This window comes from Anoplophora glabripennis, unplaced genomic scaffold, assembly GCF_000390285.2.
Source record: "Anoplophora glabripennis isolate ALB-LARVAE unplaced genomic scaffold, Agla_2.0 scaffold392, whole genome shotgun sequence".
Taxonomy (NCBI): domain Eukaryota; kingdom Metazoa; phylum Arthropoda; class Insecta; order Coleoptera; family Cerambycidae; genus Anoplophora; species Anoplophora glabripennis.
In genome coordinates this window covers 487920-501522 of record NW_019416500.1, presented here as the reverse complement: position 1 = coordinate 501522, position 13603 = coordinate 487920, and the positions used below count along the sequence as shown (strand labels likewise).

Sequence of the window (13603 nt, the reverse complement as noted above, 5' to 3'; positions counted from 1 at the left end):
ATATTTTTTAGGCCTATGATTTACTGCTGGCTGCATTCCCAATCAAAATTTTTGAGTTTTTTTCTTAACTAGTCAGTCACGACTACCTCTGTGCTCTTCATATTATATCGTGTTTGTAACGGTACCTAATAGTTCAATATTAGATTAATAATTTTCTTTATTTTTCCTACAAAATTTCAAATTTTTCAGGCCTATAGTGAACTAATTTTTGTCATATTTAGAAACGTCCAAGATGGGTAAGCGTGAAGATAAGTATACTACCCAAAAGAAAAAAACACGATGCATGTCAGAGCAGCTAAGAAAGTGATATCCCAAAAAAAAGGTTGGTTTTTATTATACTTTTTTTATTTGTTGAGTACCTATAATGTACAGTGAAGTTTATGGGCAGAGTGTGAATGAAAGTTAAGCAAAAGCTTTGTCCAAGACGTTAACTTTTATTCACACAACTTGCTAAATATACAAAGGAAAATTGATAGTTTTAGCTAAATAAGAGAAAAATGTGCTTGAAATTTGTTGAAAAAGCTATTGCTACAGTTTTATTCACACTACTCTGCGTTTGTACTAGGCCTTCTGGTTCTGGTAATGCTAATAAAGATGTATCAGTTTATACCGAACATTGTTATTGCCTACCTCTAGAAGAAGCAAATAAAGAAAATGAACAACCCTCAGAACAATCTTTGGCAAGAAGCAGGGAGACACATCCTAGACAAATAATTCATCATGATGAGTCTATACCCGGTTCTTCTACTGATAATATTTCAGAGTATGCATTTATTGAAAAAGAAGAGTATGAAAGGTGTGTAGATTACTTTAGTTAATATTTTCGTGAAGAAGGTTTTTAATATTAGATATCACCTACTACTATAGTTATACTAATGATATTTATATCCTGCGAAGAAAATGCAAAACACCCTTTTTTATTAGTATTTACATTTTTTTCACAAACTTTGGACATGTGTTGTAAAGTAATCTTTTTTGCATAAAATAACATCAAATAGGTACCACCTAATGATACTATAGATTGAAAGAGAATAAAATATTGTAAACAAATTTCCATAAAAAAAACCGTACCTGCGTTTACAGTTCCAAATTCGGTCATCATCTTGCACTAGCAACTAGCAACTAGTGAGAAAACGTATGGTCTAATTGTCTGCCCTGTAGGGTTGTGCCACTTGAAAATTTCAAAAGAAATTTCAGTTGTTGAAAATTACAAAAGTGTAATATTTAATTTTATCTGAAAGGTGAAATTTCAAGTGAAGAATATTTACTCCTACATTTTCATATTAAAATTGTCTGCCCTGTAGTGTTATGCCACTTGAAAATTTCAAAAGAAATTTCAGTTGTTGAAAGTTAGAAAAGTGAAATATTTAATTTTATGTGAAAGGTGAAAGTGAAGAATTTTTACTCTTACATTTTCATATTAATGACAAAATTCTATTTCAGTAGTCGCTAAAATATTCTCGGCTTATCATAAGACAACCAATAAAAAATATACTATATGGTGGCATACCAACAGAACTGATACCACGTTGACTGATATTTTATGATTACAATAATTATTTTTTCCAGAGTAATGAAAACGAAATTATTATTGAGAGTACAGGAAGAAGTATACTTACAGGGAATCGCATTGTCGAATTAAATTGTGTTGGACTGGGCTATGAAGCTGCAACGTGACCATTCTAAAATTTGCACTCTTGTCAATATTAAGGCAATCAAGGAAAACAAAGTAGGACTTGTCAGCAACATTGTTATGCGATGTATGTGGAATGTCCATGAGACCTAAAATTTCTTGCAAATGACTGTAGGTACTGTCTGATGCCAAAGTACCCCAGACTGCACCAACATGCAAGAAATTTTAGGTCTCATGGACATTCCACATATGCCGTATAGAATGTTTAGAAAAATTGAAGTTTCTTTAGGGGAAACTTGGAAAAACAATATATGGATTTCCATACAAAAAGCAGGGGAGGAGGAGAGAATGAAAGCCATAGATGCAAATCAAATTAATGAAACTGGAATTTGATGCGAAATTATTTCTATTTCGATGATAAAAAACATCATGAACTTTTGTTGAACACTTTTATAATGAGAATAAGAAACAGTTCTACAGGTGCGCTCCTAAACTTACCGACTCTCATATACTCGTACATCCAAATAAGATATGAAAGTTAAACTATATGTTCAAGTTTTAAGTAATACCGTTGCTAGTGGTATGTATACCTATTTAAGTTTAGGTGCAACTCCTAAAGATGCTTTAAGAACTATCCAAACGATCAAAAAATGCGACAAATTATTTGATTTACTAAATGCCTTTGAAATTGAACACACCCAAATAAGTATAAAACTGTTTTTCGTGATCTAGATTTTCAAATCAATTTTTTAGACGAAATGTGGGAATTTTTAAATAATTTAATGGTATATAACAAAGAAAACAAAGATATCACCAAAATATGTAAATTTCGTACTTGTTGGATGACTTCATAAAAGGAATTCAAGTTCTATGGCAGCGACTTACGCAAATAACATAAAATATATCTAAAAACCAGGAGAGTAAATTAGGATTGTTTGGAGAACTACTTTGGAAACATTAGACAACAAGGAGGTAACTCTGTCAATCATACTCCAATCCAATTTCAAAGAGCTCATAAAAAATTATTTTGCCAAAGTTTTTTACGTTCAGTTCATATGAACTGTGAGGATGATTTGGGTGTAGTGCTTGTGCAATTGAAAAATATTGTAAATGACGCCTGTGATGGTGCATTGCAAAACCAGGTTTCAAAAAATTCAATTGCCGCTATAACTATTCCTGATCATGAATATAGATATACGAACTTACCTATGCAAAATGCGTTTGATTATGTATGCGGTTATTTAATTAAAAAGCCATTAGACATGCACTCATGTGATATATGTGAACATTTTTCGAAACAATCAAATGAACTTGATAATTCTAAATTGCTGACATACTTTAAAACATTTGATTCAGACAGTGACATCTTTGGGAGCTTAAAATCCCCTAATGAAAAGTTTGCTATNACTGACTTTGATAAGTTGCCAAATTTTCAAATTTTTCAAATCAGTACTTTTCCAGATATCGATCGCGGCGATTCCCGGTGGGATACACTGTATATATATGTATAACCTATACTTTAAGGCCTCCGTTTTACATAAAAAGCGTACGTTACGACCTCATATATAACGTTATTACCTCCGTTTTCGGAGGTCATAACGTTCTTACGAGATAACAAAGAAAAACGTTATGCACTTGACTTCAACTATCTCTGTCTCCAATTTCTGTTGGAGGTTTTAAGGTCAATGTTTTGACGAATCATATACGTATTTAGTTCAGCGGTTTGCCACGAGCGCTACACACTATCTTCGCACTTTTAAACCTCGCACGTTCTGACCTCCGCCATATATTCACTAGAAGTATAGATAAACGTCGTTTCTTAACGCCTCCTACATTTGGCAACATTGTTTTATCCAAGAAAACGCGGCTAAAACATGGTTTCTGTTGTTTGTGTTAAATTTATTATGTATGGGAGATATTTTCAAGCATCTTACGTAAGTAACTTTCAATATAATAATAGTTATAAGAGTAGTATCATTATTATAGCACACAGGTCATTTCAGGTTTAGATAAGTTATGATAATTATTTTTTCTGTTTTTTTTTTTCAAAAAATCATGTTTCTTATAGTATATTTATAATTTCTAGTACAAATGTTGTACGACGAATGTACGATATACCCAGAATTGGTTCTGTAATAGAGGTTTTGAGTCCAAATCAAACTCTCAAACGGATTTTCCTTCTACAAGTGACACAGAAGTCAACGTTATGTGTTCAATTATATCGCCAATAAAAAACTCAACAGAAAAACTTGAGGTAGGTTATTTATATCATGCTCGAATAATTTTGGAAAAGTTGTTTTTAAATTACATTGATAAAATTTTTATTTTAAAATTTGCAGATTTTTTTCATTTCAATTTTGTCAATTTTCGTTAGGGTAGGGTTTGGTCGATAACTGGTTTCAGAGACCGATACTTCCGATACAGAAAAACCGATACTGTATCTGACACGTAGTATCTGATTTTCAAATAAAACGGCTATAATACAGGGTGTTTGGTGAGTAGATGCATTCCTTGCAGAAGACAAGTAATTTTGGGTATATTTTCATAATAAACTATATTCCAAAAACGCTTAGGTTGCGATCTATATGTCAAATTTGAAAAAAAAATGCAAATTTATTCTCCCCTTGGAATAGTTTAATGAGATTTTACATATTTTGACAGTAACAACACATGTTTTACGACAACTGTTATTTCAATTTTGCCAGTGGCGTGGGCACAGGCACGTCTCTGGATAATTTTAGAGAAAAAATATGTATATAAAAAAACAAACAGCTAGTAGGTCTTCATTTCTCAATTTCTAGTTTCGACTACTCAACTGAAAGTAATCTTCAGCCCAAAGAGAATTCCAATTTTTCAGGTAGGTATAAGGTTCGTCAAATAAGTGAATAGCAAAATAATATACCTTAATCTGTTCGAAATGGACTTATAATTATTATAATTCGGTTTTTCATTAAGTTAAGTGTATATTCGTTTTTTAAGCAACCGGAGGATAAGGTGTGCATTTGAGTATTAACTCAATTGAAGAAAAATATTATACGCCACTGTTTTTTCTTCAGACAGTAGTATTTTACTTTAGGCCGGTAGGTGACTTATGACAGTATAAGTTTTTTACGGACGAGGCGACGTTAGGAGCCGAGTCTGGAAAAGAAACCAGTACTGTACCAACACCTAACGGCCGTGTATCGTATGATATTTTATTTCATACTGTCGGGCCTGAATATAAATACTGATTTTTAATTAATTTCGGAAGGTATTTTGACGACAGTGACGACAATTCAATTTAGCTCGTTTGACGAACACAACAATTGAAAGTGGCCAACTGGACACCAGATTGTGTATGGCACTTAATATAAGATTTAATGATAACAGTTTGCAAAAGTTACTAGCAACTGGCAACAACATTACGGTATCAGGTACCGTAATGTACGATTTACCGGTTGCAAATCAATGCAGGGGAAGTGGATTTACTCGAAGTATGAAATAAATATTTTTTTGTTGTTTTGATAAGTAAAGTTCCCTTGTGGATTTTTTTGTACGTGTCGCTTTCGAGCAAAAAAAGTTAATATCGATTAATTGCATAGCGGTTGTTTAATTTGAAAAATAGTAGAAAGTAATACACTTTTTTTCGTAACAGTTTAATTACAAAAAATTATTACTAGTGTCATTTAACATTATATTAATTTGATTAGGATTTTTTTGTATTAAAACTGATACAAAGAAACTAAGCGTATTAATTTCTGCTAGGTATTTTTCAAATTATAAAAACCGGATTACGCTTTTTTTTCTCGAAAAAGTTTCATCGTACAAAAACGTCAAGAGAACTTTACTCTATAAAATTGAACAGGAAATTCAAAGATAATTTTTATTTTAAGCAAAATCAGTGGCGTATCATTTTTTTCTTTAAGAATACTCAGAAACGTGTCGGTGCCCACGACACTGCACTGACAAAATTGAAATGTCAACTTTCATTATTTTCAGGTTAAATGCAATTTTTAAACCCCACTTTATATATTTAAAACTTTTTGGGATTTCTTTTTTCTAAAAAAATTCAAAATTGCTTTGTAACTTTTTTTGGGAGTTTGCTTTATCGTATTTAGCTCTTCTTTTTTGAAACAGTATATACCTACTTCTTTGAATTGAAAAAACTTGGAATCACAACGCAATATAAAATCATAATTTTTTTCGACACATTCGAGACATAGTTTACTTCTGCACTTCGCGCCTAGGTAACCTAGAAAGCCTCTTGATAGTAATCAACTACATTCCACATCAGTATGGAATATACTATTGCAGTTTGTTGGTAAAAAAAGGATAACCCAATATTTTACTTGAGCTCAATTGACCCTATTAAGTATCGCTGCATTTTTGATTTGCACTTATCTGTCTGAATTTTGTTTTTTGTAGATTAAAAATTTTTTATTCTAATTAGGTATGTGTACATATTGTAGTACCACAGATAAAAAAAATTTCATAAGCGTGTATTTGGACTTGTATAAACATTTTATTACTGTGAGTCAAAATTGTACTTATATTCGAGAAGTAAGTTTCGCACCGAACCAGACGAATCGCCTTGGCTAACACTGCCTCTGAAGATGCTAGCCACGCTCGCTTGCGAAACGTCAGGAAATTTTTCCTTGGACGACAGCCTAATAACCCGATGAATTCTATAACTTCGAAATTATTTTTCTTTCTCTTTCTTTTCGCCATAACAAAACCACTCTCTATATCAATTATATCTTATAAATCAGTTTAGAATGTTGTCGAAAACGATGACCTATTATAGGTATATGTTCTACCGTAGGCGTATAGAAAAAATTAAAATAAATTAATACAAAAAAATATATCAGTTATGCTTGAAAGAGAGTGATCTTGTTGTGACAAAATGGGAATTTCACTTGAAATTGGGGAAACTCATTTGACAAGACCTAAAAAATAAAATAACAAGAAGAAATTATTTTGATATATTGTGAATCTCATTTGATATAAGGAAAATCTCAATAGAAAACGCCATAAAATTAAGATTTAACAAGTTTTTTTCCAGATTGGTATCGAAGAATCAAATGCCCTTTCATATCATTGCAAAATGTTGTAGAAACCGTCTATATCGATAACCATATTTTCATCAACTTCTTCGACACGAACCCCGTCGTCATGATGGCTTTTTAATCCTAAATACAGGTACACCATTTTCGATCATCAGCAAAAGTTTTGACACTTGTCAAATGTCTGTCAAATGCTGTCTGATAAACATCCACAGAAATTCTGAAAATCAATATATAGAAACAATCAATTTAAAGAAATTCAAGAATATTAATTAGAAAACTGTGTGAAATCTCCTTTCAACAGACTCAAGATTTGCATGACCGTCGCAATTTTTCTTTGATGATTGCTAGTAATGGCAGCAGGATTTTCGAAGGGCATTCGCTTAGCGATGTTTCTAATAGTTAAATCTCTTCCCCACTTTACTTTGTGTCCTGGGATTGAAAACATGTACCTGGTAGTTATCTTCACAAAAATACTTGTGTCTGCGTTTCAAAAAACATGAATAAATTTGTCAATAATATCTTCAGGTATTAAAATGACCACTGCTCAAGATAATTTACCACTATTGAGCACCCTCCTGCAACGTGTTGTTAAGACTTTTCCAGGTGTGGATGGCGCTTCTTTAAAATCCTTGAAGTTATTTTATTTCATTTTTGTAGTCTGATATTTTCATATATGTACTGTACATCACAAATTCGTTTTCTATAAAAAATTATGGATAATGACAGGACACATTGCACAAGAATTTTGTAGTCATTCTCTACCTCGATTTTGCTTTCCAAAAAAATTTGCTCTCTAAAATGCTTGATGTTAGACACCAATTAAATTAATAGGGGCGGGGCTTATGTCAATTTCTTTCAAGTAAATCCTTGTTCAAATGAAGACGTTTCAATATGTTCCACCTGGAAATAATTAGCCGTTTCATATTGTTGACATCCTTCAATGCAGCAATGTTATTACTGTGCGTGCTCGATTTAAAACCTTTCGTAGCTATCGTTTAGGATTAAATAGTAGAGATTATAAAGAATTTTTAAGTTTTCTTCAAAATGCAATGCCAAGTTAGGCGCAGGAAACCTTTCTTTGATCGGATCGTATCCAGCTAAATTTCTCACTGCAATTACGATAGTGTCAAAATAAGTAAGACGATGTAAATTTTACATCTCTAGTTTTGCATTTTTGATAAGCTTGCGGCATTCTGTAAGTAATCTCCCAAATTCTCTCATTTTATTGCTACACGTATAGGTACAGATAGTAGTTCCCAAAATGTTATTAACAAATCATTTTTTGCTGCAAATAGTATTTCATCTGCTCTTATCTTCTCGAACAATTTTTCATTCACCTCCAATCGAACTACCGTATTTGTTTGGTTTAGGTTGCAAGCAGTGAATGCTTGTGATTTTGAGACAGCATTTTTTATACAAACCTTTACAAAATATGCATGGATAATGCTAATACACCTTTCCTCGCTTTACTACTCAAAAGCTCTATTAATTTTTTTTTACTTCTATTTCGGTGGAGTGTCATCTTTCAAATGGCGCATGAAATTCTTAAAAATTGTGTCTTCCTCGCAAAAAATACATTTCTCAAATCGAGTTTTTAAATGTTTTTTTTTTCTTTTTGATGACTAGCTATGAACCTGCAAACCTGCGACCCATTTTCTTCCGGTTTTTAATTTGAATGTCTTCTAAAATGAGAGAGTTTTGTTCTTTCTCTTTTTGGATTTCACGAGATCAAACTCCTCAGCAACTATTTCGCTGTCAGCAGCGAAATCCCCCTGATCATTGTTCTCAGTCCCGCTATTGAGTAGGCGATTGGAGTCGATTTCAGAATCGAGATCCTTAAATGTAAGTCGCAAGCGTCCGACGGATCGGTTTCTACAATTCATTTTCCAGAGATATCAAGTGGGCATTTAATTCTTTGCTACTAATCTGGAAAAAACTTATTAAATCTTAAATTTATGGTATTTTACTGTTGAGTTTCCCCTTATACGGGTTACAAATGCGATTCACAATATATCAAAATAATTCCTTTTTGTTAGTTATTTTTTAGGTTTTTCCAAATGAATTTCCCTATTTCCAAATGCCATTCCCATTTTGTTATAACAAAGTTTCTCTCGAGGGCAATTGACACATTTTTTTATATTAATTCTGAATGAGATCCATAATATTTTAAAATAATTTCCCACACTGTCAAACGTATTTTTCCTTTTACAAAAGAAATTTCCTTTTTGTCATAACAAAATAACTTTTGTTGAAAGCGATGACCTAGGTATAGGTTCCACCGTAGGCGTATAAAAAAAAAAATAAAATAAATTTAATTTAAAATGTATCAGTTACGATTGAAAGGAAGTGACAAAATGGGAATTTCATTTGATTTTGGGGAAACTTATTTGACAAGACCTAAAAAATAACTAACAAGAAGAAATTATTTTGACATATTGTGAATCTCATTTAATAGGTATAAGGAAAATCTCAATAGAAAAACGTCGTAAATTTAAGATTTAACAATTTTTTTTCCAGATTGATAACGAAGAATCAAATCCCCCCTTGATATCTCTGCAAAATGTTGTAGAAACCGATCCGTCGGACGTGTCCGACTGTTCATTTAAAGATTCCGATTTTGAAATCGACTCCGGTGACCTACTCGATAGTGGGACTGGGAGCGATGATCAGGAGGATTTGGCTACTGAAAGCGAAATTGTTGAGGAGGATTTTGATCTCGTGAATTCCAAAAAGAAAAAACAACCAAACGTTATCATTTTACAAGACATTCAAATTAAAAAACCGGAAGTAAATGTGTTGCAGGTTAGCAGGTCCATAGCCAGCCATTTAAAAGAAACAAAACGTTTGAAAACTCGATTTGTGAAGTGTATTTTTTGCGAGGAAGACACAATCTCTAAGAATTTTATGCGCCATTTGATGAGGCGACATTCCAGCGAAGTGGAAGTAAAAAAAATTTTGAGAGAGCCTTTGAATAGTAAAGCGAGGAAAGGTGCATTAGCAGCATTACGAAAGGAGACTCACTTCGAACGATATCTCTGCGGTGATATTCTGCCCGCACGTAGAAAATTTGACGACGAGAAATCAAGGAAAAATCCGGAGTCTCTGCATTATCCATGCACATTTTGTAAAGGTTTGTACAAAAAATCTTATCTGAGAAGGCATGTGAAATTATGCTCTTCTAAATCTGTAAAACACGAGGAAATTGCTTCCAATGCTGTCTCAAAATCACAAACATTCACTGCTTGCAATCTGGACCAAACAAATACGGTAAATCGACTGGAGGTGAAAGAAAAAGTGTTCGATATGATGAGAGGAGATGAAATTGCATTTGCAGCAAAAAAAGATTTGTTAATAACATGTTTTGGGAACTCCTATCTAAAGAAACACAAACAGGAGAAAAGTACATATACGTGTAGCAATAAAATGAGAGAATTTGGGAGATTACTTACAGAATGCCGCAAGCTTATCAAAAAACCAAAACTAGAGATACAAAATTTACTTCGTCCTACTTATTTTGACACTATTGTAACTGCAGTGAGAAGTTTAGCTGGCTACGATCCCATCAAAAAAAGTTTTGCTGCACCTAGCCTGGCATTGCATTTTGGAGGAAACTTAAAAATTTTTTGTGATGAGCTCTACTACTTAATTCTAAAAGATACGAAAGGTTTTAAATCGAGCACGCACAGTAATAAAATTGCTGCATTGAAGGATGTCAAGAACATGAAACAAATAATTATATCCAGGTGGAACATTGAATTGTCTTCTTTAGCAAACAAAGATTTACATGAAAAAAAATGGAATAAGCCACTATTAATTCCATTGGTGTCTGATATCAAGCTTTTTAGAGAGCAAACCTATGAAATTGCCAGGAGATGTGCTTCAGCTTTTAAGGAAGGCCAACATACAGAGGTTGACTACAAAACTCTTGTGCGATGTGTCCTATCATTACTAATAATTTTTTATAGAAGACGAATTTGTGATGTACAGTATATGAAAATATCAGACTACAAAAATGAGCAAAAAAGTAACTTCAAAGATTTTGAAGAAGCGTTATCCACAACTGAAAAAGTCTTAGCAACACGTTACAGGAGGGTGCTCAATAGTGGTAAAGGATCTCGAGCAGTGGTCGTTCTAATACCTAATTGACGATTTTATTAATGTTTTTTTGAAACATAGACACAAGTATTTTTTCGAAGATAACGACTACCTGTTTTCAATCCCAGGACACAAGGTGAAGTGGGGAAGAGGAGATTTAGCTATTAGAAACCTCGCTAAACGAATGCCCTTGCAAAACCCAGCTGCCTTTACTAGTAATCGTCTAAGAAAACAAATTGCCACGGTCATGCAAATCTTGAGTCTATCGAAAGACGATATCAAACAGTTTTCTAATTTCATGGGTCATACGGTTAAGACTCATGAAGAGTTTTACGAGTAATATTATTGAATTTCTTTAAATTGTGTTTTTTTAATATATATTGATTTTCAGACTTCCTGTAGATGTTTATCAGACAGCAAAAGTGTCAAAACTTTTGCTGATGATCGAAAACGGAGTACCTGTGGAACATAAGGGAAAATCCTTATCAGAGATCGATATCGATTTCAAATTTGCTGAAGAAAACGATCTGGGAGGATTAAAAAGCCATTATGACGACGGGGTTCGTGCTGAAGAAGTTGATGAAGATATGGAAATAGAGGACATGTGTAAAGAACGGTTAAACGAACAGAAGTCAAATTGTTCACCGAATGAAGAGAAACTGTGTATAACAAAACCGAGAAAAGTTTTGACCAAGGTATTTAGTACTTACAAATAAATAGTGATTTTTTTCAGTGGGTAATTACAAAATCGACTTTTTATAGGAAAGTGAAATGGAAGATTTTACAGAAGGGAATATAGAAAGATGTTTTCAGGAAGAAGATGAAACTGAGAAAAAGGACAAATGTGAATTTGGTCGAGCCGGGAATAACAAAACAGGAGAATCAAATCGAACCGGGAATAGAAAAATGAGTAAGTGTGGAAAGATGCCATTTGCAATTTAGGATTTCAAGAACTTATAAAATCCAATATGCATTTCATACAGAGATTATGGGATATCTCAAAAAATATGTATGGAGGCCCGTAACTTTACATTAATATTTACGTAATTTAAAAAGTATAGTGTAGGTTTGTTAGCAAATTTTCCCTAGTATGTACACTAGGTATCTTCGGAAAACTTGGCAATCATTTTCAAGATTCGTTGACAAACCTGAACATTTTAAAATTACTAAAATGCTAAGTTATAGGTTTCCAAACCTTACCTATTTTTTTAAGTATTCCATAATTTCTGTGCAGTGTAGTTATAGTCGGTATCACTCTTAACGTGCGGGTTTTTTCGATTTTTATTTTGGATTTTTAAAAAGTTTACTTTTATCTCGTATGATTCATATGAACTTAACGCTGCAAAGAATAATATTTATGATCACGAGGTATGTTGAACCAACGTATCGCGATAAAAAAAAACTGCTACAGTGAATATACTCCTATTAGTTGAATTGAAATTTTTTACAGGTTTAGATACGTTAATATGTTATCAATCTTGACAAATTTCAAGGTAATACTCTAGGACTTTTTTATATAGTGTAGCAATTTATTTTTATTCGCGACGGTACAAACACACATTTCGAAAAGTCCACAATTTCCGTTTTTATTTAAATTATTTTAAAACTGTGCACACTAACGTTAAGCGGGTAGGCGACTATAACAGTGAATTTTTTCAGGATGGTCTACAAAAGAGGTGTCTCTGTTAAAAACAACGTTCCACAAATATTTAGCCAAAAACATTTATCCTACGACGGATGAAATTAGAAAGTTTTTGGATAAAAATAATATTTCAAGAGAGCCCGCTGCAGTTAAATCAAAACTTCAACATTTGATGAAAATTAAACAAAAAAAATAACATTTTTTAAACATTTTTTTATTATTTGACACTGTTCAATTTATGAAAATGACATGTGTTACGTTATAAGTTTCTTCCGTATTAATAATAATGTTTTTCGAAAACAACTGAATAATAAGTTATGTTATAACTGAAAAATAAATCATATGTTAAGTAACATAATGTCTTTTTAATTTATCTCTCCTAACTAAAACGAAAAGAACTCTCCGACATTTTTCACAAAATTTTTTTAGTATAAGTGCACATTCTCCTACGGTAAAGTGCACAAATTCACTTTTACAAAATTCTATCTTGATTACCTAATATAAGTTGTTTTCGATTTGTTATCTGCCCTAACTAAAAATACTTTGGCATTTTCCACATATTTATTTTTTTATTATAAGTGCTAAGTGCATATCTAGTACGAAATTTAAATTCACTTTACCAACAGAACATGTTTCTGGCCTAAAAGGATGAATAAAGGAGAATCTTGGTGGGAGAAAAGCGGCAACTACGCTGGAAGCCTCAACGTACGGTTGAGGTCATAGCGATTCATATATGTAATCTAAAATATTAGAGGAAACTGTTACCCCTCGGTTGAGATCTTTGTTACTGATGCCCCCCTTATGTCAAATATGATTTTAGTTTTATTAAAAATACATCAGGTATAGTGGAGGCTTGAGCGCCCGCGATTATAGCGGAGGTCTTAGCGTTTGTAATGTACCTATGTAATGTACCTATATATATATATATATAATTCGGCTGTCCTATTGTGAGCACCCTGTATGAGTGAAATCAATGAAACTGCATGGATATATCTGTGGCCAATATTATGAAAAAATATCTTGAAAATATTTTTCACTGTTAATACAGGACACTTTGCAATAAGTGAAATGTTTCGAAGTTTGCACCTATTTTGTGAACACCCTGTAAAAGCTATAATAATGAAACTTTGTATTTAGGGTTTTGAGGTGTGATCAAATCGAAAATGCTATCCATTTTTTCTTAAAAAA

At 32.5% G+C, this 13603-nt stretch overlaps 1 protein-coding gene across 1 annotated transcript; it reads left to right on the top strand.

Annotated features, from left to right (window-relative positions):
• Positions 1-9195: 9195 nt before the first annotated feature.
• LOC108909779 lies at positions 9196-13138 on the top strand (the record flags this gene model as incomplete). The annotated part of the gene is made up of 6 exons (XM_018714201.1): positions 9196-10783; positions 10902-11109; positions 11165-11468; positions 11536-11683; positions 12433-12553; positions 13042-13138. Coding segments are annotated over 6 exons (2466 nt in total), but the record flags the coding sequence as incomplete, so codon positions are not given.
• Positions 13139-13603: the final 465 nt, after the last annotated feature.